The sequence below is a fragment of the Oncorhynchus keta genome, chromosome 30 (genome assembly GCF_023373465.1).
Source record: "Oncorhynchus keta strain PuntledgeMale-10-30-2019 chromosome 30, Oket_V2, whole genome shotgun sequence".
In the NCBI taxonomy this organism is placed as follows: Eukaryota; Metazoa; Chordata; class Actinopteri; order Salmoniformes; family Salmonidae; genus Oncorhynchus; species Oncorhynchus keta.
In genome coordinates, this window is record NC_068450.1 from 25948876 (window position 1) to 25971417 (window position 22542).

At 43.4% G+C, this 22542-nt stretch overlaps 2 protein-coding genes across 7 annotated transcripts; one reads left to right on the plus strand and one right to left on the minus strand.

Moving 5' to 3' along the window:
• The first annotated feature begins 2521 nt into the window (after nt 1-2521).
• LOC118363329 (myotilin-like) lies at nt 2522-12986 on the plus strand. 4 transcript variants are annotated; one of them, XM_035744060.2, is made up of 10 exons: nt 2522-2712; nt 4860-5692; nt 5813-5960; nt 7969-8061; nt 8973-9040; nt 9699-9831; nt 10291-10498; nt 10596-10761; nt 10997-11130; nt 12253-12986. In XM_035744060.2, the coding sequence occupies exons 2-10, from the start codon at nt 5319-5321 to the stop codon at nt 12291-12293; spliced, it is 1365 nt and encodes a 454-aa protein (XP_035599953.2). In that variant the 5' UTR covers nt 2522-2712; nt 4860-5318; the 3' UTR covers nt 12294-12986. The 4 variants fall into 4 exon arrangements, with proteins under 4 accessions (XP_035599953.2, XP_035599952.2, XP_035599955.2 ...); XM_035744059.2 differs by having other exon boundaries at nt 2523-2712; nt 7966-8061; XM_035744062.2 differs by having other exon boundaries at nt 2523-2712; nt 8973-9010.
• A 7-nt stretch (nt 12987-12993) lies between these two features.
• LOC118363330 (histone deacetylase 3-like) lies at nt 12994-22478 on the minus strand. Of its 3 annotated transcripts, XM_035744064.2 has the most exons (15): nt 22042-22471; nt 21460-21542; nt 21085-21227; nt 20380-20461; nt 20166-20222; nt 19996-20051; nt 19757-19890; nt 17933-18013; nt 17521-17594; nt 17370-17434; nt 17004-17093; nt 16802-16860; nt 16649-16728; nt 16359-16516; nt 12994-13723 (listed from the first exon to the last, which is right to left on the minus strand). In XM_035744064.2, the coding sequence occupies exons 1-15, from the start codon at nt 22094-22096 to the stop codon at nt 13654-13656; spliced, it is 1287 nt and encodes a 428-aa protein (XP_035599957.1). In that variant the 5' UTR covers nt 22097-22471; the 3' UTR covers nt 12994-13653. The 3 variants fall into 3 exon arrangements, with proteins under 3 accessions (XP_035599957.1, XP_035599958.1, XP_035599956.1); XM_035744065.2 differs by lacking the exon at nt 12994-13723 and having other exon boundaries at nt 13735-16516; nt 20380-20480; nt 22042-22478; XM_035744063.2 differs by lacking the exon at nt 12994-13723 and having other exon boundaries at nt 13738-16516; nt 22042-22476.
• Nucleotides 22479-22542: the final 64 nt, after the last annotated feature.

Genomic DNA, 22542 nt, shown 5'->3' on the forward strand with positions numbered 1-22542 from the left:
TGTGTGTGTGTGTGTGTGTGTGTGTGTGTGTGTGTGTGTGTGTGTGTGTGTGTGTGTGTGTGTGTGTGTGTGTGTGTGTGTGTGTGTGTGTGTGTGTGTGTGTGTGTGTGTGTGTGTGTGTGTGTGTGTGTGTGTGTGTGTGTGTGCAGCATCCAGAAGAAGACCAGCACCATGTCTCTGACCATCTCCAGCTCCTCCAAAGCAATCTCCTCTTCCTCATCCTCTTCCTCCACTGTGGTCCAGCAGCAGAGACACTCCAGCCTGGTGCAGCCCCTCTGCATCAGCCTCCAGAGGGTACCTAAACACACACATTCCACATACTCACCATACTCGTCACACGATATACACACTCAACAGCTTCAACTGCTCCTGATCAATATTGATGATGTCATGTACCCACAGACAGACAGCATATTGACAGTGCTACTTTGTATTTTGGTATCTACTGATTGTTGTTCCATCTTGTTTCTAGACACAGTCCATCCTACCCCAGACAGTATTCAGGAGGTGGTGGCGTGGCCCCAACTTTTGTCGAGGTAAATAAATACAGGATACATCTTTACCCCCATCTGGTGACTGAATATGGAACTGAAGGTTTAGGTTGGGTTGGCACTATATCCATTCCATGGAGGATCCTTCCTCCTTATATCAGTGTGTCCAGTGGCCTAATCCTTGCCATTCAAATGGATTTACACCTACTCTAGTTCCTTATGACGTCCTAGGCAGTTATCTGAATATGACATAGCTTTTCAGTCAAAATATGACAAAGACCATTGTCTTAATTGCTGTCAGAAGTCAAAAAATGTGTCAAAAGCATTCTTCTTGTCAGTTTGTTAACGATTGTTCCCTAAACAGCTATGAAAAAGTATGAAAATGTATGCACTCACTACAGTAAGTCTGGATAAGAGTGTCTATTAAATTACTAACAGCTGGGTACCCACTGTATGAGCAGTGGCTGAGATGAGGAGAGTGGTTGAGATTGGAGGAGCTTGGTGATGAAGGCATGTGGGTGTCAACAGCCATTAGCTTTGATCCACTTCTCTCCTGTGTCCAGCGTCTCCATAACATCAGCACGGTCAAGGGTCAGCTGGTGGCTCTTGAGTGCCGTATTCGTGGAACGCCACCACTGCAGATTCTGTGGTACCATGAGAACGAGCAGATAGTGGACTCAGCTGACTTCCACATCCTCAGAAAGAGTAAGTAGGAGTAGATCACAGTGTGAAATAGACCAAGAATGACCTTTGAGGCACTAAATAGAAATGCTCTTAACGTTCTTCTCCTTTTTCAGAGGCTACTTCTGCATCAGTGCCAGGTGAGTTGGAAAACATACCCAAGGCCCACTGTTGGCTATTGAAGGACACATTTACCCCAGTTTACCACTATAAGATGACCAATCAAACCTGATACATTGGTGCTGGTATGTCCTCCTCTCCTACCTCTACAGAGGAGCTGTGGACCCTTGTCATCACCGAGGCCTTCCCAGAGGACTCTGGGTTGTTCAAATGTATAGCTGGGAATCAGTTGGTGTACCTAAGTGAGCAGAGACTAGCTTCAGAACTGGTCAGACACAGGAGACTACTGTTGTGCTTCTGCACAGCTTTCTTCATCCACTGTAATCCAAATCAAATCAAATCAAATGTATTTATATAGCCCTTCGTACATCAGCTGATATCTCAAAGTGCTGTACAGAAACCCAGCCTAAAACCCCAAACAGCAAGCAATGCAGGTGCATACACATACAATCCTGAAATACATTCTGACATTGTGACCACGTCTGTGTCCAGACCTGGAAGAGCAGATGGAGAAAGAGACGCCCATGGATGAGCAGTCCTTAGAGTCTACTAGGCTGGAACCTTATGACTTTCCCTCTTTACTTCATGACATAGCAGGGATTCCCCCTCCAGAGTGGCCAGAGAGCCCAGTCTGTGAGATTGGTCACCCACTTGAAGAACAGTGAGTTCAACTATTCTAACATCCTGCAAAAACCCTCAAATTGAAAGATGAATGTCCAGTATGCTGTTCTGTGAGACAGTATTTTTTAAATTGTTTATCAAAATACCTATCAATAATGTAAATGTAAAATTTTGAGGAATTATTTTATAGGTCATCTTTGCTTTAGCAGGGATGAAGAGTTTAGAGAAATACAGTTTCCCTAATGTCATTTTGATTCAACTACCACAAGAGTGGGCTATTGCCTTGTTTGAAGTTGCTGGTAGGCTGCAACAGTTTTAAAAATTGTATGATCGAACTCTCTGTGTACATTAATTAATTAATTAGGACTTGATTAAGATAGGTATTACTTACAGCGCTGATAGTTTGGTTTTTGAAGATGGTTTATCATCTGATTATAATAACAGGGAGGGGATTATTTAGCCTATTTGTCCTTAAAAAAATCATGTTTATAAGTTTATACCATGTTATTAAATAGGAGATTATAAAGGATTGTGTGTATGCTAAAGGCACAACAAATGTGGGCGACTGTGACATGTAAATAAAAATAAATGCAGGTCAGGGGTCGCATTACAGCCGCGCTCTGAAATCACCTGTGAGTCGGCGCGCACGTCATTCTGCATACCCGATGTGGGTGTACACAAGTTACTACGGACCTGTTGCACTCCAACTCTTATCACAAACATTTAACTCTCCTCTGCGGTGAAGCCTTTATTGAAGTTGAAATAGCATACGATATTTAATCTAGGAACATTTATCCAGGTAAGCTTAATGCATTGTTTGATTAATTTGTCACAAGTGCAATTTATTATACACGTTTGTAATTGATTTATGTTTTTCTGTAATCAGTTGTGTGGTCGTGTTCTGAGTAAGTAAATGGAAATGACCTGTCCATGTTAGTGTTGACGTTCGTCTGCATATCATACCAGTGATTCAAGTGTTTAATTTACTAAGTGTCATGTCAAAGTGAGGTCTCTCTATCGGCAACTTGGATTACTATCATTTAATTTTGCATACCAAAGAGTTCAAGAAACGTTGGCTGCATGCACACAGGCAGCCCAATTCTGGTCTTTTTTACATTAATTGGTCTTTTGATCTATAGCATCAACTCTGAAAAAGATCTGCTGTAAAATAACTGATGTGATTGGTCAAAAGACCAATTAGTAGGAACAAAACATTAGAATTGGGATGCCTGTGTGTTGGTGCTGCTCTGTAGTGAATGTGTGATTTCTTTAGGGCATGGTATTTGAGGTAGTTTAACAATAAGGAAAATCCATGGTAACAGAAGGATGCTGACACTCACATTTGACAAAATCCCATTTACTTGAACAGTGCAGCAAAGTTTGGTAACAGAATGATGACAGAAAAAGCAGGAATTGTCACTCTGTTACCAAATGTTACACTGTTCAAGTAAATGGGCTTTAATTACATTTTAAGTGGAAGTTGTTAACAGTAGTCCTTGTGCGTAGAGTTGTGTGGTTTGTTTAACTTCGCAGTCCTTGTTTTTTGTTTGACATTTTAAAGTGAAAAATCTGAGTTGGCATCATTCTGTTACTGTGGAATTGCCTAATAGCTACAGTATTCTCAAATGCCTGTTTGTTTGACTAGGCAGGGACCGGACCCCTTTATACCCCCTGGTTTATTAAAAAATGGTACTTTCTGTCAGTGATGTGGTTCGCTAAGGTATAAGTCCCAAAATAGACCAATATTTCCCTAAGATTCTGAGTGCAGACTATTTGAGACTACTGTGATTACGTTTGTTTATGCCAACTTGTTAAAACAAAAAAAATAATGCAAAAAACCAGTCCACTCTTCTCCATTGGGCTCTCTACCTGTTCTGCTTAATAGGACAATATGTCTTTGAATAATGGCTTGCATCAATGGAATCAACAAAAACACTATTTACTTTTATTGATTTCCTTCAAACTGGAAAGATTGTTGGCCGCCACCCCTGCCCGGATTCAAATCAAATTGTATTGGTCACATGCACATGGTTAGCAGATGTTATTGCGAGTGTAGTGAAATACTCTTGAGTGGCCTGCCAGATTTCCACAAAAGGAAAACTGTCTGCATTCCAGGGAGAGGACCAAGAGCACTCCAATGGCATCTCTCGGTCTCCCCTGGATCACAGGTCATACCATTCCACTGTTCCCAAAGTACCCTGGCCCGTTACATAATGGAGAGAGACATCAGCTTGTGTGGTGTGCTGCTGCTCTCTCCATCTGTCAGAGATCGAGGGAATGTGTACTGACTATAAGGCTTGACACTAAAGAGCAGGGCTGTATTGAGTTGGAGCGATTAGAGTAAATCATGTGTAGAGGAGACAACTCCTTATTCTAAACCACAGATAATGATCTTGGTTTGATCATTTCTTTCTGAATGACCTTTTAGCATTGAGTAGAAATAAGTTGTGTTGTTTCTAGACCCTGCGTGATTCTGTTGATGATCGTTGGCGACGAAGTGTAGCCTGCTCTGCTCTTACCCACAATGCTCGTCACATGGGCCCGGGTGTCGGAGTTAGCTGAGCTGCACCTGCCAGCTAATGTCAGCCTCCTGATTTAGCCACTCACACGTTATTAGAAACATACAGCAACATGTGTCCACTTCTCTTGAAGGTCATGTGGACACTGTGTTCAATTAATGTTTATTTTACATGTGTAAGGCAAGACAAAAGGAATTGCACACAGATGAACTATTACTATGCAAAAAAGGGCAACTGAAAATGGACTTTCCACCTTTTTAAGAAGGCTGTGCATGGGTGGGTACTGGTGTAACAATTTTATTGTAGGGAGGAATGTTGCTTCTATGTAACAATTTTATTGTAGGAAGGAATGTTGCTTCTATGGTCACCACTTGTCCAGTTAACTTGAGTAATGCAGATGAAGTTACCAAAGTGTTTTCCCATTCAGGTGTCCAGATTCAGAGCTGCAGAGCTGCAGTGTGAGTGAAGAGGGTATCCACAGCTCAGAGAGTCAGAGGTCACATAAAGCCTGCAGAACCAAAAAAACAACCACCAAACTGTTCACTCCCAGCAAGCCCAGCTTCCAGAACTCAAGAGATTTTGGAGGCAGTAGCATGAGCAGCAGTGTGGCTGACCTGCCCACCTTCTCCCCCAGCCTTTTTGCCCCCAGTGCCTTCAACTATGCTCGGCCACGCCAGTTCATCCAGTCTCAGCCAGCCTTTCAGGCCGACAGCTACAATGTCGCCCAGGCTCTGCCTCAGCCCAGCGGGAACAGCAGCAAGGCCTCTCTTTCCTCTTCCAATCTGAGCTTCCCCATTTCCACCCCTGCATCCTCACAGCTGACGGTGTTCCCTCGTGATCCTCCTCCCTCCTCCGCTGCCCAGTCCATGTCCCCTCTTGCGCCCCCATGCGCTCCACTATCACCCTCACCCCCAGGGCCTACGCCAGTGTCCCAGCCCCACCTGAGCCCAAGTCCTCTCCAGCTGCCTTCCTCTGCTCTGTCCTGCCCTCTCAGTCCACCCCACATTACAAGCCTGCTCCCATGTCTATTCCTCAGCCTCTATCCCCAGCTCTCTCCCCAACCCCCCCCAACCCTCTGCCCAAGCCCAGGTTTGATGCCTCCCTGCACATGGGACAGGGACTGTCTCTCCCTACACAGAGCCTGCCTATGAGTCAGTTTCCCCACTCTCCACCCCCGCCCCCGGTTTCCATGCCACAGCCCCCCTTTCCTCCTCCCTCATGTGTGTCTCTGCCTTCTAGCTACAGAGGGACCCCAAACATGTGAGTTTCTATGTTTTTGAACAGTAAATAAAACGTCTAAATATTACTAGTATGTAATAGAATTACGTTTTTAGTGTTAATGGTTGTCTTCTGGCTATCCCGTTCTCGTTCCCTCCACAGCCTTCCCAAGCCCACCCTGAAGAAGGCTCCTGTTCCTAGGTCAGGGTCCCGCAACACGGATGAGGATATCCAGGGCTCCAAGGATGCCCTGATCCAGGATCTGGAGAAGAAGCTGCGTACCAAAGAGGCCCGTAGGCAAAACAGCCAGGTATCCCTTTTAACAAACTGACCTGGTGTCAGTGGGGAGGGAAATTGTTTTTGTGTGGATATACAGTATCAGTCAAGTTTGGACATACTCATTCATGGGTTTTTATTTATTTTTACTATTTTCTACATTTTAGAATAATAGTGAAGACATCAAAACTATGAAATAACACACATGAAATAAGGTAGTATATATTTTATATTTGAGATTCTTCAAAGTAGCCACCCTTTGCCTTGACAGCTTTGCACACTTGGCATTCTCTCAACCAGCTTCGCGAGGTAGTCACCTGGAATGCATTTCAATTAACAGGCATGCCATGTTAAAAGTTCATTTGTGGAATTTCTTTGTTGTGTTTGAGCCGATCAGTTGAGTTGTGACAAGGTAGGGGTGGTATACAGAAGATAGCCCTGTTTGGTAAAAGACCAAGTCCACATTATGGCAAGAATAGTTCAAATAAGCAGAGAGAAACTTTATTCCATCATTAATTTAAGACATGAAGCTCAGTTAAAATGGAACATTTCAAGGACTTTGAAGTTTCTTCAAGTTCTTCAAGGCAATCGCAAACACCATCAAGCGCTATGATGAAACTGGCTCTCATGAGGATCATCACAGGAAAGAAAGACCCAGAGTTACCTCTGCTGCAGAGGATAAGTTCACTAGAGTTACCAGCCTTAGAAATTGCAGCCCAAAGAAATGCTTCAGAGTTAAAGTAACAGACACATCTCAACATCAACTGTTCAGGGTAGGTGAACATATGATCTCCGCTTGTGTGGTTCCCACCGTGATGCATGTTGGGGTGTCTTTATTGGTGACACTGTTGGTGAGTTATTTAGAATTCAAGGCACACTTGACCAGCATGGATACCACAGCATTCTGCAGTGATATGCCATCCCATCTGGTTTGGGCTTAGTGGGACTATAATTTGTTTTTCAACAGGACAATGAACAAAAACACCTCCAGGCCTTGTAAGGGCTATTTGACCAAGAAAGAGAGCGATGGAGTGCTGTATCAGATGACCTGGTCTCCACAACTCAATTGAGATGATTTGGGATGAGTTGGACCTCGGTGAAGGAAAAGCAGGCAACAAGTCTCAGTATATGTGGGAACTCCTTCAAGATGGTTGGAAAAGCATTCCTCGTGAATGCTGGTTGAGAGAATACCAAGAGTGTGCAAAGCTGTCAAGGCAAAGGGTGGTTTCTTTTGAAGAATATAAAATATATTAGGATTTCTTTAACTTTTTTTTTTTGGTTACTACATGATTCCATATGTGTTATTTCACAGTTTTGATATCTTCACTATTATTCTACAATGTAAAAAATAAAGAAACCCTGGAATGAGTAGGTGTCAACTTCGGACTTGTATGTATGTGGATAGGGAAATGTAAAACATGTGAGTCAAGACAGATGCTACAATCTAAATGTTAGTTTATTCCCAAACCACATTAAATAAGTGTTTGTTTACTCCACTACCGTATGAATGCTGTACATGAAAATGTGTGGTTCCTATTTGATTTGAACCCATATCAGCGTACATCAGACCATTTAATACCACAATGTGGCCCTGGCAATTATGCAAGAGGAAAATATGGATTTAGTAATTTATCATTCTCTTGTAGCCTTCCTGTATTAATGTCATTCATGTCAAGGACACAATATCCTTGATGCCAGTTTCATTCTTCATTAGAAACCAACTTCCAATGAATGGAGGCTTCAGTGGAATCCCAGGGGCTTAGTGGACCAGTATAATATGATCAACACAAGGTAGCTGTTGTGTTGAAATAGACCCAATATCATTGGAGGCTGCTCTATGGACAGATTTACTGGCACAGCTGGTCCCAATTCACTCCCTACCCCTTCCATTTTTTGTAGATCTGAAGCATCTTAATAGGTAGAAAGATTTCAGTGGTGGAGTTTTCACCATATTGCTTCCAATTAACAAATTGGGACCTACTGGCATTTTGCAGTATACTGACTGAACAGTGGCTGGTTTCCTGTCTGTCTCTTGACAGAAGCTGTCCTATGAGGAGCGCATGGCTCGAAGGTTGCTGGGTCCAGATAACGCTGCCTCTGTCTTTGAGAATTCCTCTGACTCACAACCCGACCAGGTATAATCTACGCATATCACTTCTACATCATCCAGTACAGCCCATTTGGTTTGTAGGAAGGTTATTTAGGGAGGTACCTGCACTTAGACATTTACATTTGATATTTGAGTCATTTAGCAGACGCTGTTATCAGAGAGACTTCGTGCATTCATCTTAAGATAGCTAGGTGGGACAACCATATCACAGGCATAAAAGTACACTTTTCCTCAATACACTAGTTCACTTAGCTCAAGCCATTGTATATTTAAAAGATGCATCTTTTGCCATGCTACTGTATGTTTCCAGATGTTCTGATAATAGTTTGTCAGGCTGGGAGCCGTCGTTACTAATAGTATGTGGGTTTTAGGTTAGACTGGATGTTCCCTGTACCTTGTGTGTGACTAGTCCCCTGTCACTGTCCATCACCCTGAGTCCTCCTCACACAATGGGCCTGGCCTCTGTTGTCCTCTTCCGTCACAGGAGATAAGTCTACAGCCAATCCACAGCGCTCTTCAAAGAATGCAGCTAGAAATAGCAGGGGTGAAGATTGTGTGCCAAAGCAGCATTTTCCCAGGGATTTGTAGTGTAGGATGCTGGGAAGAGACCACCACACACACACACACACAGTAAAATACACGTGCCCACACCACAGGTATAGCCCTCTACATCCAACCATCCCCATTGTCCTAGGCAGAGTGGCAAGTACTTAGAAAGATTAGCAAGTCTCTGGTTATTTAAAAAGGTTTTTCAAAGTAATTCATTTCAGGAGAAGGTGCAGCCTTGAACCTAGACAACCTTTGCGGGTCAACTTTAGTGTTGGCTAGTTTAGAGGCAGAGATTAATTGCAGCCTATAAACAGTATAGGAATGGTTTTACACACAGATGGGTCCATTGCATACTTTTAATTCCCAAATCTCTGTCTTCTCTTGCAGCCAGAATCACCAGAGGGACGTAACACCGGAGGAATATGGTACCTTTTACCAACGGACGGCAAAAGCATGTGCATAAATTGATAGTACATTACATACTGGTATACAAATTTGCTGCTATGGAATGTGTACTGCATTACATAATGAAGCAGTAGGTGATGAGAGGAGACCTGAAAGAGGGGCGCAGTGCTCCACGTGAGGGTGAAGATGTGTGAATGAGGCTTGAGGTCTGGGATTGGGAGGCAGGTTGTCTGATCCGGGTTGGGTTTCCTGGCACTGCCGTGTGTTTGTGCCGTTTCCACCGTCTACCACGGGCTCCGGTTCCCCCCCTGGCCATGCCGTAATCAGGACAATTATAGACCATGTACTGAGCGTGCTGACATGTCTGTGTGGCTTCCTCACTGGGATTGCCTTGTCGTCCAATGATGATAAACTGTATGTAAAGGGCACATGCTGTGCTGCTTGAAGTGAGTTGGTTTAGGATCCATGGATGGACTTGTTGTTCATTTGCTTGTCAATGTTATGGGGTTTTCTGTACGGTTCAGCATGAATGGTGATGCAGCACAATTCATTAGTTCAATTAGCTCTCTGAAGCTGAAAAGATCTGTTTGCATGAGAACTCATTCAGCCATCAGAACAGTTATGAATGAAAGCACCTTTGTTCCTATCCTCTCTCCTTTTGCTTTCTCGCTCTTTCATTCTCTCTCGCTTTTTCTTATTTTTTTCAAGGGGCAAACACCACTCTGGTACTGATGTCAACGAGGGCTCAGCCATCCAGGAGAAGTGCTATGCCCCACGCTTCATCCAGGTCCCCCAGGACCTCACGGTGGAGGAGGGCAGGTTCTGTAGGATCCACTTCAAGGTACAGAACTGGATACGCTCTAATCAGTTTAGTAATGTATGTTGATAACTGGACTCATTCAACATTTATAGCTGGGATCCATTTCCTATGTAGGAACTTATTTCTGAGGGATCTTCTGTAAAGACCTTGTTGAACTATGACACTGACTCATGCAACACTTTTATTCAATCAAGTATAATGAAAGCCTCTAGTGACCAAACATGAAACCCAATAGCCCCTGTGACTAGAATAACCAGGTTGTAAAAGCTGCGCTATACTCCCTATCACCCCCCACTCTGGTCCCTTGCACTACGCCCCCTCATGACCCCCTAGTAGTCCACACTACAGTCCACACTCTCCCAGGGTCCTATTCATTGACACACACCGTAGCAATTTATTTTCTAATATGGCATTTCAGGTTGTCCCTCCCTGTTTGTCAGTTTTTTCCCCTAATGAATACACCTCTGGCTGTGCCTTCAGGTGGGGGGTCTGCCCACACCAGACGTGACCTGGTACCTGGATGGTAAAGTCATCCGTCCAGACGACTACCACAAGATGCTGGTGTGTGAGAAGGGCGTGCACTCCTTCATCATTGAGATCGTGACGGTGCATCACGCCGGAGTCTACGAGTGTATTGCCAGGAACCGTGCCGGGGAGAACCGCTTCTCCATGAAACTGGAGGTTATCGGTAAGGGCTGTTTTGACTACTGTCAAATAATTTCCCATCGCTTAGCATTGATGACACTGCTCCACCTTCACCCCAACCCCTCTCACCTCCTCTCCAGCCCAGGAGGTGCTTCGTCCCCCTACCTTCATCCAAAAGATGCTGAACTCTCGTGCCTTGGAGGGGGACACAGTGAGGTTAGAGTCTAAGGTGACTGCCTCCCCTCCACCAACGCTCTTCTGGAAGAAAGACAAAGACATGCTACGCATTGACCCCACCAGAATGAGGTGGGTGGAACTTCAATTCCATCACTTTCAGGGTGTTTGTATACCTTTTTAGAAGGAGAAATACTCACAGTAGAGATTGTCATTTCTTTCCCTTAGCTGAGTAGAATATATCTGAAGTGTACATGTGCTAATTAGCTGATATAGCTTTGCTAGGTAACGTGAACCTCTTAGCTGAAAGTGAAAGGTTCTATTGATTCCATAAGAGGTTAACCCAGGCCTGATGTTTGTCCCCCAGCCTGTACCAGGACAGCACAGGAAGTCAATGCCTGCTCATTGAGAGGCTGGTCAAATCTGATGCAGGCTGGTACACCCTGTCTGCCATCAATGAGGCCGGCATGTCCACCTGCAATGCCAGACTGGATGTAGGAAGTAAGTGGACCTTGTGCATTTGTGCATGGTTTGAAGTTAAGCACAGACTAGTGTTCAGTTCGGAGATAAATTGGCTGTTCCTTGTCCATGGTAGCTGTTTACAATTCACCTCATAAACACCACAAAGGCTTTGGCCATCAACCCCCTGTGGCCCTACACAGCTGTCCTCATGCTGACATCTGCACTAGTGGGACAAGTGGGGATTACAGCCGAGACAGACAGCGTTGTAACCTTGCACTCAGAATGTCTGCTTTGGCAGGGCAGTGAAATGGCAATGGCATACTGCACTATTGTACCATGAACTACCAGTGTTGTAGAATAACTTATGTACTGTAGCAGCAGGGGGAAATGTTCTGTTATTCAATATTCGTAGCACTTTCTCCTGTTAGAATGAAGCAGAGGGGCCTCTTTCTAGCTTGTGTTTCTCCAGTGTAAATGGAGGGTAATTCCCTGGAATGTATCCCTTGTCCTGCAAATGGTTGCCATGGCAGCGCAGGTTGTAAAGGCTGAATTAGAAACCCATAGTAGATATATTATTACTAGGGAAATGCGGGCCTGGCTGGCTATTGTATTTCCCCTTGATCACATAACATGCCATCTGTTACGCGGACTGAGAGCGGCCATGAGGTGAACCTCCATTCAGCCTAGCTCGCTGAAGTCGTCAAGTCTGTAATAGATCAGGTGAGAGTGCGTATTTTGCTCTGTCCACTCGGGCTTACTAAATGGAAAAACTGACGACTTTGCTCATATAATTGTCTCAGCTCTGTAATAATCAGGCTTCAACTGTGCAGTAACATTTGGCTGTGCACTCTGCTGACCAGAAGGAAAGCTTGTCTTTCGACCCCCAAGGGTTGAACCTGGAGCTGGGGCTTAATACATCTCTTATATAAGCTGTTATTTTAGGAAACTCTTAAGATAGCAACACATTCCTCCTGTGGATTAGGAGATCCAACCATTTCTCAGATTGTTTCAAATAATAGGTTGGTAACATTTATGACAATGACCGGCTTTATTTAAATGTTTTATTACCTGGCTCAAACACACTTCCTCTTATTGCATTAGAGGTTCAAGGGTTCTATTCTGAATATATCCTGACCTTTTCATTTCATTCTGTCTCTGCAGCACGCACCAACAAGCCTGCCCCCTACAGGCAAGCATTTTAAAGTCCCCCTACTCCGCCATCTCCCCATCCTGTTTCCAGACCCCCCCCAGCACACGGCCCCCCTGTACGAGAGTGAGGAGCTTTAGACGACACTAAACCAGCAGTATAATAACCTGTTGTACCGCTCTGCTCCACTTTATACTGGTCTGTCAGTCTGTCCACTGAGACTGTCATGTTGTCTGTGCCTGGGGGAGAAAATTAATCAAAGTTTTGAGGAAGCAGATATACCCACAGTGCCTCAGTCTCAAACAGGACACCTCACCAGTCCCCGCATTTGTCAAATGCACTTTTAGTTTGAGCCCTTCTGTAGTTTTCTTTAGGGTGGGCTGGTCAGATGGTTCTCAACATCATCCTCTAGTATGGTGAATCTTACCTGGCCTGAGCACAGACCTTTGTCAAATGCTGTCTCTGTGGTTTGCTGTTCTAGTTAGAGAATGAATCATGTATTGTCTCCAGATAACTCTTTTGAAGTTCCTTTACAAAAAGCAGCATTTATGACTGCAGCTTCAAGTGACTCTTTCTGGTTTTAAAAAGGTAACATTATTTTAATGTATAAAGTATTTATTGGACAATTCTGAAATGTAAATGGTTGCCTTCACACCCAAATGTACGACCTCTGTCTGATTCTGACCATAGAAAAACGTTTTGAAGTCTTATGTATGTGAATGAATGCGTAATAAAGTTTTACAATACAGGTAGTCTGATTTCACTTTCTAAATATCAAATTGAGTATTTATAGATTGGAAGCATTGTAGCCATGCAGTTTTCCTATTTATTTTATGAAAAAAAAGATCAAAACATTTGAACTTATTCAGATGACCGACCTCTGATCCCAGTGTGTGAAGTGAAAACTGGTAAATAAGTCAACGCCCTTTGGACCAAGGGAAAGTATTTTCCTCTTATCCTGTGCTGATGAATAAGGCCCAGATGTTTCATACACAATCATGCCCTCTGTTAATCTGGCTGTATTGGGCCCCTCTAGGCTGTCTTCAGGTGAATCAGAATGTGCCTTGACTCGCACTGCTGTTTATCCTGTTGCCTAGTCACATGTACACATCGACTGGGTACGGGTACCCTATGTATATAGCTGTTATCGTTACTCACTGTAAGTAAGCATTTCACTGTTAGTCTACACCTGTTTACGAAAAGTGAGGAATAACATTAAGTGCTTGACAATGTCCTCTACATACTCCATGATAGACATAGTAAAAAAAGGAATAAATGGTGGTCTCTCGCTGAGTATAGTATGGACATTGAATAGTCCATTTGTTGGGGAAAAGAAGTTTGGTCAACTGACTGCAGCCTTGATGGTTTCCCAATATCATGAGCAACCAGAGGGGAAAAGTCTGACATCTGAGCGTTCAAATCTCCACATCGCTCTCCTTGTCGTTGTCATGGTCACCATCGTAGAACTCATTGGCTGCTTCTGGCCTGTAAAGACAAGCTATTTAGTTCGAGACTATCACACACCATACCAATGTCAGTTGTTCACGCATACGATATACACGAAGGCTGGGATTCAATCCAATCGTGTTGCCGGTAATGTGCGTGCAGACACCACATCCACATCCACGGTAAATGCTGCATTTGTTGGCTCAATCAGAAATCAACTTTAAAAATGGCACATTTTCCAAATCTGCAATCAGATTGAATCCCGTCCTTAAACTGGTCCTATTGATTCCATTACCAACATGTATAATAGAACATATGCTCCTGTGTGTGTCAGAGCTGGGACGATAAAACAAATGACATTGACTTCTACTTACCGAGACATGTTGCTACACAACGCTCCTGTAGATTGTTCTAAAACAAATACTTGGTCAACCGTAATGGGCTTTGCATTATGTTGATTCCTGTTATGAAAGTATCTGCCTGTCCCTGTTTCGCTGCTGTGTGAGCGAGCCACTCCCTTCCCCCACTGTGACACCAAGGAGGGAGAGATGCATTCTGAGAAGCATGTGTAGGGTGTGTAGGCCATTGTAAATTAGAATTTGTTCTCAACTGACTTGCCGAGTTAAATAAAAATTAAGAAAATGACTGTTGCTCAAACTGCTATTGTGGGAAACATTTAAGCAACTACTGTTATAGCTACAGAGGAATTCTGTATAATTTCTCACCTCTTGATATCGAGTTCATGACACCACTTTAGAACCGCAGTAGACTAGTGTAATGGGCTGTGGTTTTGACGTGCCCGCAGAAAGTAATTTGCAGTGAATAGGCCTACAAATCAGCTGAGCAAGACAATCTGGACGCTCTTCCTAAAATTATCCGACGCCATTGTTGCAACCCCTATTACTAGTCTGTTCAACCTCTCGTATCGTCGAAGATCCCTAAAGATTGGAAAGCTGCCGCGGTCATTCCCCTCTTCAAAAGGGGGAGACACTCTAGACCCAAACTGTTACAGACCTATATCCATCCTGCCCTGCCTTTCTGGAGTCTTCGAAAGCCAAGTGAACAAACAGATCACTGACCATTTTGAATCCCACCGTACCTTCTCCGCTGTGCAATCTGGTTTCCGAGCTGGTCATGGGTGCACCTCAGCCACGTTCAAGGTCCTAAACGATATCATAACCGCCATCGATAAAAGACAGTACTGTGCAGACGTCTTCATCGACCTGGCAAAGGCTTTCGACTCTGTCAATCACCGTATTCTTATCGGCAGACTCAATAGCCTTGGTTTCTCAAATGACTGCCTCGCCTGGTTCAGTGTGTCAAATCGGAGGGCCTGTTGTCCGGACCTCTGGCAGTCTATGGGGGTACCACAGGGTTCAACATTCAGGCATATCTTATCTGTATATCTCAACGATGTCGCTCTTGCTGCGGGTGATTCCTTGATTCACCTCTAGGCAGACGACATCATTCTGTATACATCTGGCCCCTCTTTGGACACTGTGCCATACAACACTCCTTCTGTGGCCTCCAACTGCTCTTAAATGCTAATAAAACTAAGTGCATGCTCTTCAACCGATAGCCCAACTAGCATCACTACTCTGGACAGTTCTGACTTTGAAAATGTGGACAACTCCAAATACCTAGGCGTCTGGTTAGACTGTAAACTCTCCTTCCAGAATCGTATTAAGCATTTCCAATCCAGAAATTAAATCTAGAATCGGCTTCGTATTTCTCAAACAAAGCCTCTACTCATGCTGCCCAACATACCCTCATAAAACTGACTATCATACCGATCCTCGACTTTGGCGATGTCATTTACAAAATAGCCTCCAACACTCTACTCAGCAAACTGGATACAGTCTATCACAGTGCCATCTGTTTTGTCACCAAAGCCCCACTGCAACCTGTATGCTCTCGTCGACTGACCCTCGCTACAGGTGAAGTCGGAAGTTGATATATACCTTAGCCAAATACATTTAAACTCAATTTTTCACAATTCCTGATATTTAATCTTAGTAAAAATTCCCTGTCTTAGGTCAGTTAGGATCACCACTTTGTTTTAAGAATGTGAAATGTCAGAATAATAGTAGAGAATGATTTATTTCAGCTTTGATTTTTCATCACATTCCCGCTAGTATTTAGAGTTAGCAATCTAGTGTTTTGAGTTCCCACTTCCTCAGGTGGTGAATAATATTGTCAATATGCACAAAGATTTAGCAAATTCTCTGAAGTGTCATAAATAAAATCTAGATCATATTTTGACAGGTTGCACATCAATCATGCATTTCCTGTATTGTTTAGATTTTTTATAAAAAAATCAAACTTACTTTCTGAATCATAGGCTACCATCTCGGTTCTTACTTGGCACTGGAATTTTTTTTTTTGACTAGAGCCCTGCCGCTAATGCCAAGTAAATGCCAAGTCTGCTAAATGGCATATATATATATATATATAAGTAACTTTCTATTTTTAAAAAAATGTTATTTATTGCATAAACGTTAGATCTATCACAATTTGACGTTCATAACGCCTAGATCAAGCACCCCCCAAAAAATAATTTATTGCATATTCTTTTGTTAGCGCAAAAAATGTACATATGATGGACGATATGTACGATATGAATTCCCCCCCATATCGCCCAGCTCTAGCGTCACATAAGGCAGAGTGTGTTGACCTGGAATAGTTGTCCTCTGAACCCCTCTCATCTGGGTCTCCCTCGTCAGTGCGCTCGTAGCTCAGGATGTCCGAGGGCACATCGTGGATCTGGACACTGGGGGAATGGTTCAACATCTTCAAGTTCTCAAAGACCGTCGAACGGATCTGCTCCAGGTACTAAACAAGCACAAGATGGAGATAAATGACTTACACCATGGAGAGAATTATGTTTGAATTGTTAAAACAGTATGTAGACTGTGGTTCAGAAAGAGAGGGGGAGGACCGCATGCTGTTTGTCCTCAAACTGACCTGTCGGGAGTTCTGGTTCTCTATCCTGGTGCTGACATCTGGGTGGAGTGTGAAGTCTGGGGCAAAATACTCAAAGTACTCTGGAGGGGTGAGGAGAGAAAATTAGCAAATGGAAAAAAACAGTGGCAGAAGAGCTTAGGCTTGCTCGCTTACCGCTATAGGGCAGCTCATCACTAATTGGCTCATCAACCAGGAGGGAGGTCTCATAGGTCCTGGAATAGAAGAGCAACAGAGTTCATTCTTAAGTGGTTCCATATACACTGTGAGAATGTTCTCTTGGTCTCCATCAAAAACAACTGTCACCTAATCTCCCCACTATAGTCCAGTTACAGCACTGAGAGAAATGAGCCCTCACCAGCATCTGGCCACGTTGCGTACTGTGTACCCTCCTCCTCCCAGTACCAGCAGGGGAATCCTGAAGCTCTTCACAAACTCCACACACTCCCTATAGAAAGCATATACCCTGGGTGAGACAGTTTACCATAACCTGACTCCTGTGTTAACCAAATCCTGTACCAATTTCTCTATAATCCCTTAAATTTGCTCTCCTACCAACAGGTGGCAGTACATCCTCATAGAGTACATTGAATTCCATCCTCCAAACATGTATCCTTATCTCTATTAAGACACTTACCCATAAAGCTGTATTCAAAGGCCATTTAATACTGATGTAAGTGTTGGTGAGGGTTATAATGTATTATTTATTGAGCAAGACACCTACCCATGGCCTCGTATACTGAGGTTGAAGCACCCTAATCTGTCACAGCCCAGAGAGTCAGCCCCACACTGTCAATGACAAAAGGTGCATGTGAGTCCCATACTCAATACCACAATTCATGCAAAATACCGATCTCTGGCTGCCAAATTATCACCTGAAGAACGATACAGGTTGGCTGGTAGAAGTCCACCACTTGCTTGATGACTGGCTGAAAGAGTTGCCTGTAGCCTAAAACAAAGTGATATGTTAAGATATTGGACACATGGAAGAGAATTAATCCTTTCAATCATTTTAGATATTGACAAAGTGATATAATTGAACCCCTTTCAAACATAAGGAAACGTGTTGTTGGATATGATCCTGCATACTATCAGACCTTCTGAACTATAACAGCCATCAGATAGATGTAAATAGTTTAGAGTGCAGGTAAACTAACAGTCAGGCAGCATAACATCTGATAATAGCACTCCCCAGAGACATCTCAATGGCCTCAGTCTAATAGCATTATCAGAGTGGAGCACCAGAGAGCCAGCCTAAGTGGGAGATCCAGGAAGGACACTACTCACTCTGATCATCAATCCCATCCCGGAGAGGCACGTTCAGGCAATAGTACCGGCCACTCTCAGCCCCTACCTCATACATGTCACCTATGGGACAAAACAGACAAGATTTGTTTAACAAATAATAAGCTCATTAAGACAACCTCTATTGTCCCATAGAGATATTCAATCATTTAGTCATTAAGACAAACTCAAATCAAATTCTATTGGTCACATACACATGGTTAGCAGATGTTGATGTGTCTAGTTCAGACAGCGCAGTAATATCTAACAAGTAATCTAACAATTCCCCAACAACTACCTAATACACACAAATCTAAAGGGGTGAATGAGAATATGTACATATAAGTATATGGATGAGCGATGGCCAAGCGGCATAGGCAAGGTGCAATAGATGGTATAAAATACAGTATACACATGTGATATGAGTGATGTAAGATATGTAAACATGATTAAAGAGGCATTATTTAAAGCGGCATTGTTTAAAGTGACTAATGATCCATTTATTAAAGTGTCCAGTCATTGGGTCTCAATGTAGGCAGCAGTCTCTCTGAGTTAGAAATGGCTGTTTAGCAGTCTGGTGGCCTTGAGATACAGTGGGGCAAAAGAGTATTGAGTCAGCCACCAATTGTGCAAGTTCTCCCTCTTAAAAAGATGGGAGAGGCCTGTAAATTTCATCATAGGTACACTTCAACTATGACAGACAAAATGAGAAAAAAAAAAAGGTATGGCTAGGCCACTCCAGGACCTTGAAATGCTTCTTACGAAGCCACTCCTTCGTTGCCCAGGCGGTGTGTTTGGGATCATTGTCATGCTGAAAGACCCAGTCACGTTTCATCTTCAATGCCCTTGCTGATGGAAGGAGGTTTTCACTCAAAATCTCAAGATACATGGCCCCATTCATTCTTTCCTTTACACGGATCAGTCGTCCTGGTCCCTTTGCAGAAAAACAGCCCCAAAGCATGATGTTTCAACCCCCATACGTCACAGTAGGTATGGTGTTCTTTGGATGCAACTCAGCATTCTTTGTCCTCCAAACACGACGAGTTGACATTCTTCCAATCTTCTTCTGGATCATCCAAATGCTCTCTAGCAAACTTCAGACGGGCCTGGACCTGTACTGATTAGGCAGGGGGACACGTCTGGCACAGCAGGATTTGAGTCCCTGGCGGCGTAGTGTGTTACTGATGGTAGGCTTTGTTAATTTGGTCCCAGCTCTCTGCAGGTCATTCACTAGGTCCCCTCGTGTGGTTCTGGGATTTTTGCTCACCGTTCTTTTGACCCCACGGGGTGAGATCTTGCGTGGAGCCCCAGATCGAGGGAGATTATCAGTGGTCTTGTATGTCTTCCATTTCCTAATAATTGCTCCCACAGTTGATTTCTTCAAACCAAGCTGCTTACCTAATGCAGATTCAGTCTTCCCAGCCTGGTGCAGGTGTCTTTTATACTGATAACAAGTTCAAACAGGTGCCATTAATACAGGTAACGAGTGGAGGACAGAGGAGCCTCTTAAGAAGTTACAGGTCTGTGAGAGCCAGAAATCTTGCTTGTTTGTAGGTGACCAAATACTTATTTTCCACCATAATTTGCAAATAAATTCATTAAAAATCCTACAATGTGATTATCTTTATTTTTTTCTCTCTCATTTTGTCTGTCATAGTTGAAGTGTACCTATGATGAAAATTACAGGCCTCTCATCTTTTTAAGTGGGAGAACTTGCACAATTGGTGGCTGACTAAATACTTTTTTGCCCCACTGTAGAAGCTGTTTTTCAATCTCAACTGTATCTGTATTTCTGGTTTTAACAGATACTCATATGGCTTGTCTTACCTGTCCCTGGAAAGAAGTAGTTCCCGTACTTGTGGAAGGATACAGTCATGACCCGATCTGTCAGGTAGAAGGCTTCCTGCACCCCATCACCATGGTGAATGTCAATGTCTATGTACAACACACGCGGGTGGTACCTAAAGGGACATTTACATTATTAGTTGTTAGAGATCCTTAGCGGGACGTGAACCCCGAAATGGACAAAAACATAATAAAAGACTGTAGGGGTGCTTTGCTCTTACTTCAGAAGCTCCAGTATACTGATGACAATGTCATTCACATAGCAAAATCCAGAGGCCTGAAAACCAAAACAAATGAAATCATGATATCAAAGAGCTGTACATAAGCAGGTGACCAGAGGCCGTAGAAATAAATAGTCTTGACAAAGAAACAAATGTTGCATAATTCTTACCTCAAATTTCTTAGCATGATGAAGACCCCCGGCCCAGTTGATGGCGATGTCACATATCTGCAAAGCAACGGTCCCGATCATTGATCAAATATAAATCTGGTCAACAATTTACCTGGCTGTATAAATTGCTGAATGGGTCTTAATAAATATGTCCGATCCGTAAATAGAATACATTTAACAGAAAATAAGCTGACTGCTGGGGGGGGGGGCATACCTTGTGGTTTAGTTGTGTCGCTCCCTGTAGAGATGCTCCTGTATACCTGGAGCAGAACTCAAACAGGCCTGGGAATACAGGGCTGACAGAGGACACGTTACCTTTATACAGGCCACATAGATAGATCAACAGCTGCACATTACACTGATCATAATATTACATGAGTCAAAAGAACATCCTGCAGGGCCTCCTGGGTGGCGCAGTAGTCTAGGACACTGCATCGCAGTGCTAGCTGTGCCGCCAGAGACTCTGGGTTCGAGCCGGGAGGTCTATGGAGCGACGCATAATTGACCTAGTGTCGTCTGGGTTAGGGAGGGTTTGGTCGGTAGGGATATCCTTGTCTCATCGTGCACTAGCGACTCCTGTGGCGGGCCAGGCGCAGTGCACACTAACCAGGTCGCCAGGTGCATGGTGTTTTCTCCGACACATTGGTGCGAATGGCTTCCGCGTTTGGATGCGCGCTGTGTTAAGTAGCAGTGCGGCTTGGTTGGGTTTCGGAGGACATGGCTTTCAGCCTTCGTCTCTCCCGAGCCCATACGGGAGTTGTAGCGATGAGACAATTGGATACCACGAAAAGGGGGTAAAACATTTTTGAAAATAACATTCTGCACTTTGACAAATATATATTAAGCACAAAATATCTTATGAATCCAAATATACACCAGGCAGTAATGGAATACATTATAGAAGATAAGACATTCTCACCAGTCGTCCCCAACATTAAAGGTGTTGAGACTCTTTGTGAAACCCTGCATATTGTTGGGGCTGACCTTCTGCAGAAAGTCAATGTAATCTTCTGAGTGGAATCGGCACATGTCATGTTGTGAGGCTTTGTATGGTTTAAAAACCTGGGGAACAAGGACCAGTCAAATGAACATGGTGTCAAGAAGGACATGAACTTGTCTGGTTTAATCGGGGTGTATTCATTTAGCTGATTCTGTTGCAAAACGTTTCTTAAATGAAGCAAACAGACTTAAACAGGGAGGGACCAATAGAAACCCTTGTTTTAGTTGCAAAACTGTTTGGACTAATGATTACATCTCCAGCCTTCTCAGCATGTTGATCATCAGCAGGACTTACCTGCATCTTTTTGTAGAGGCCATAGTGCAAAACAAGGCTGTGCGTCAGCGAGAGACGATGGGGTTTCATAGGGTGACCAGCACCTTGATAAGGAAAGGAACACATGTGTCAGTGTGTTGTCATCTCATACGCAGTTATCAATGTCCGGATTTCTCCGTGGTTCTTCTGCGTGATGCTATCATTCATAACATGCCAGCTAAATATCTGTAGAATAAAGAAACTCTTGCAAACACACGACTAATAGCTTGTAACGTTAGCGAGATCAATTCACCTGATTGCTAGCAGAAATAAGAATCTAATACCAACGTTAGCTATCTAGATAATCACAAACTGAAGAGGAAACAGTAGGTAGACTAGCGGTTAAGAGCGTTGGGCCAGTTACCGAAAGGTCGTTGGTTCGAATCCCAGAGTTGACTAGCTGAAAAATCTGTTAATATGCCATTGAGCACTTAACTCTAATTACTTCTGTAAATCGCTCTGGATACGAGTGTCTACTAAATAACAACAATTTAAATAGTTAGCTAGCCGGCTTCTTAACATGCTAATCTGCTTCGTGCCTTTTGTAACCAAAATGAATCTTACCATAATGAAAGTTCCCCACATCCGGATCATAAAAATATGCTGTTCTGTTGGACATTGCAAAAGAGACTTCTTGGTTTTTCTACCGTTCGCTGGGTATTTGTTCGCTACTGTAAATGTATCTTTCCTTCATTTAGAAAGTGGTCGCCATTGTAAACAGCGAGTAAAACGTACGTCATTGTCCAGCGACAAGCGAAGTGGGCGGGCAAAGACAGTACCAAAGATTATGGATGGTGTACCCGATTTACCACCTATCACCCCATTAAAAAGGTGGAAACATTTTACCAATCACACAAATCATATATGGTGAATGTGGTACGCGTTACCTTTGAATAGTGATTCAGAACCACACATTGTACTGTGTGATACGCGACATTTTCAATGGTGATTTTAACTAAGTTAAGTGCGCATGTTCGTCATAGAAGCCAACCCCAAAACCTTTCCCGGGAGTTTGAATGGTGTGATTGGTAAAATGTTTCCACCTTTTTAATGGGGTGATTGGTG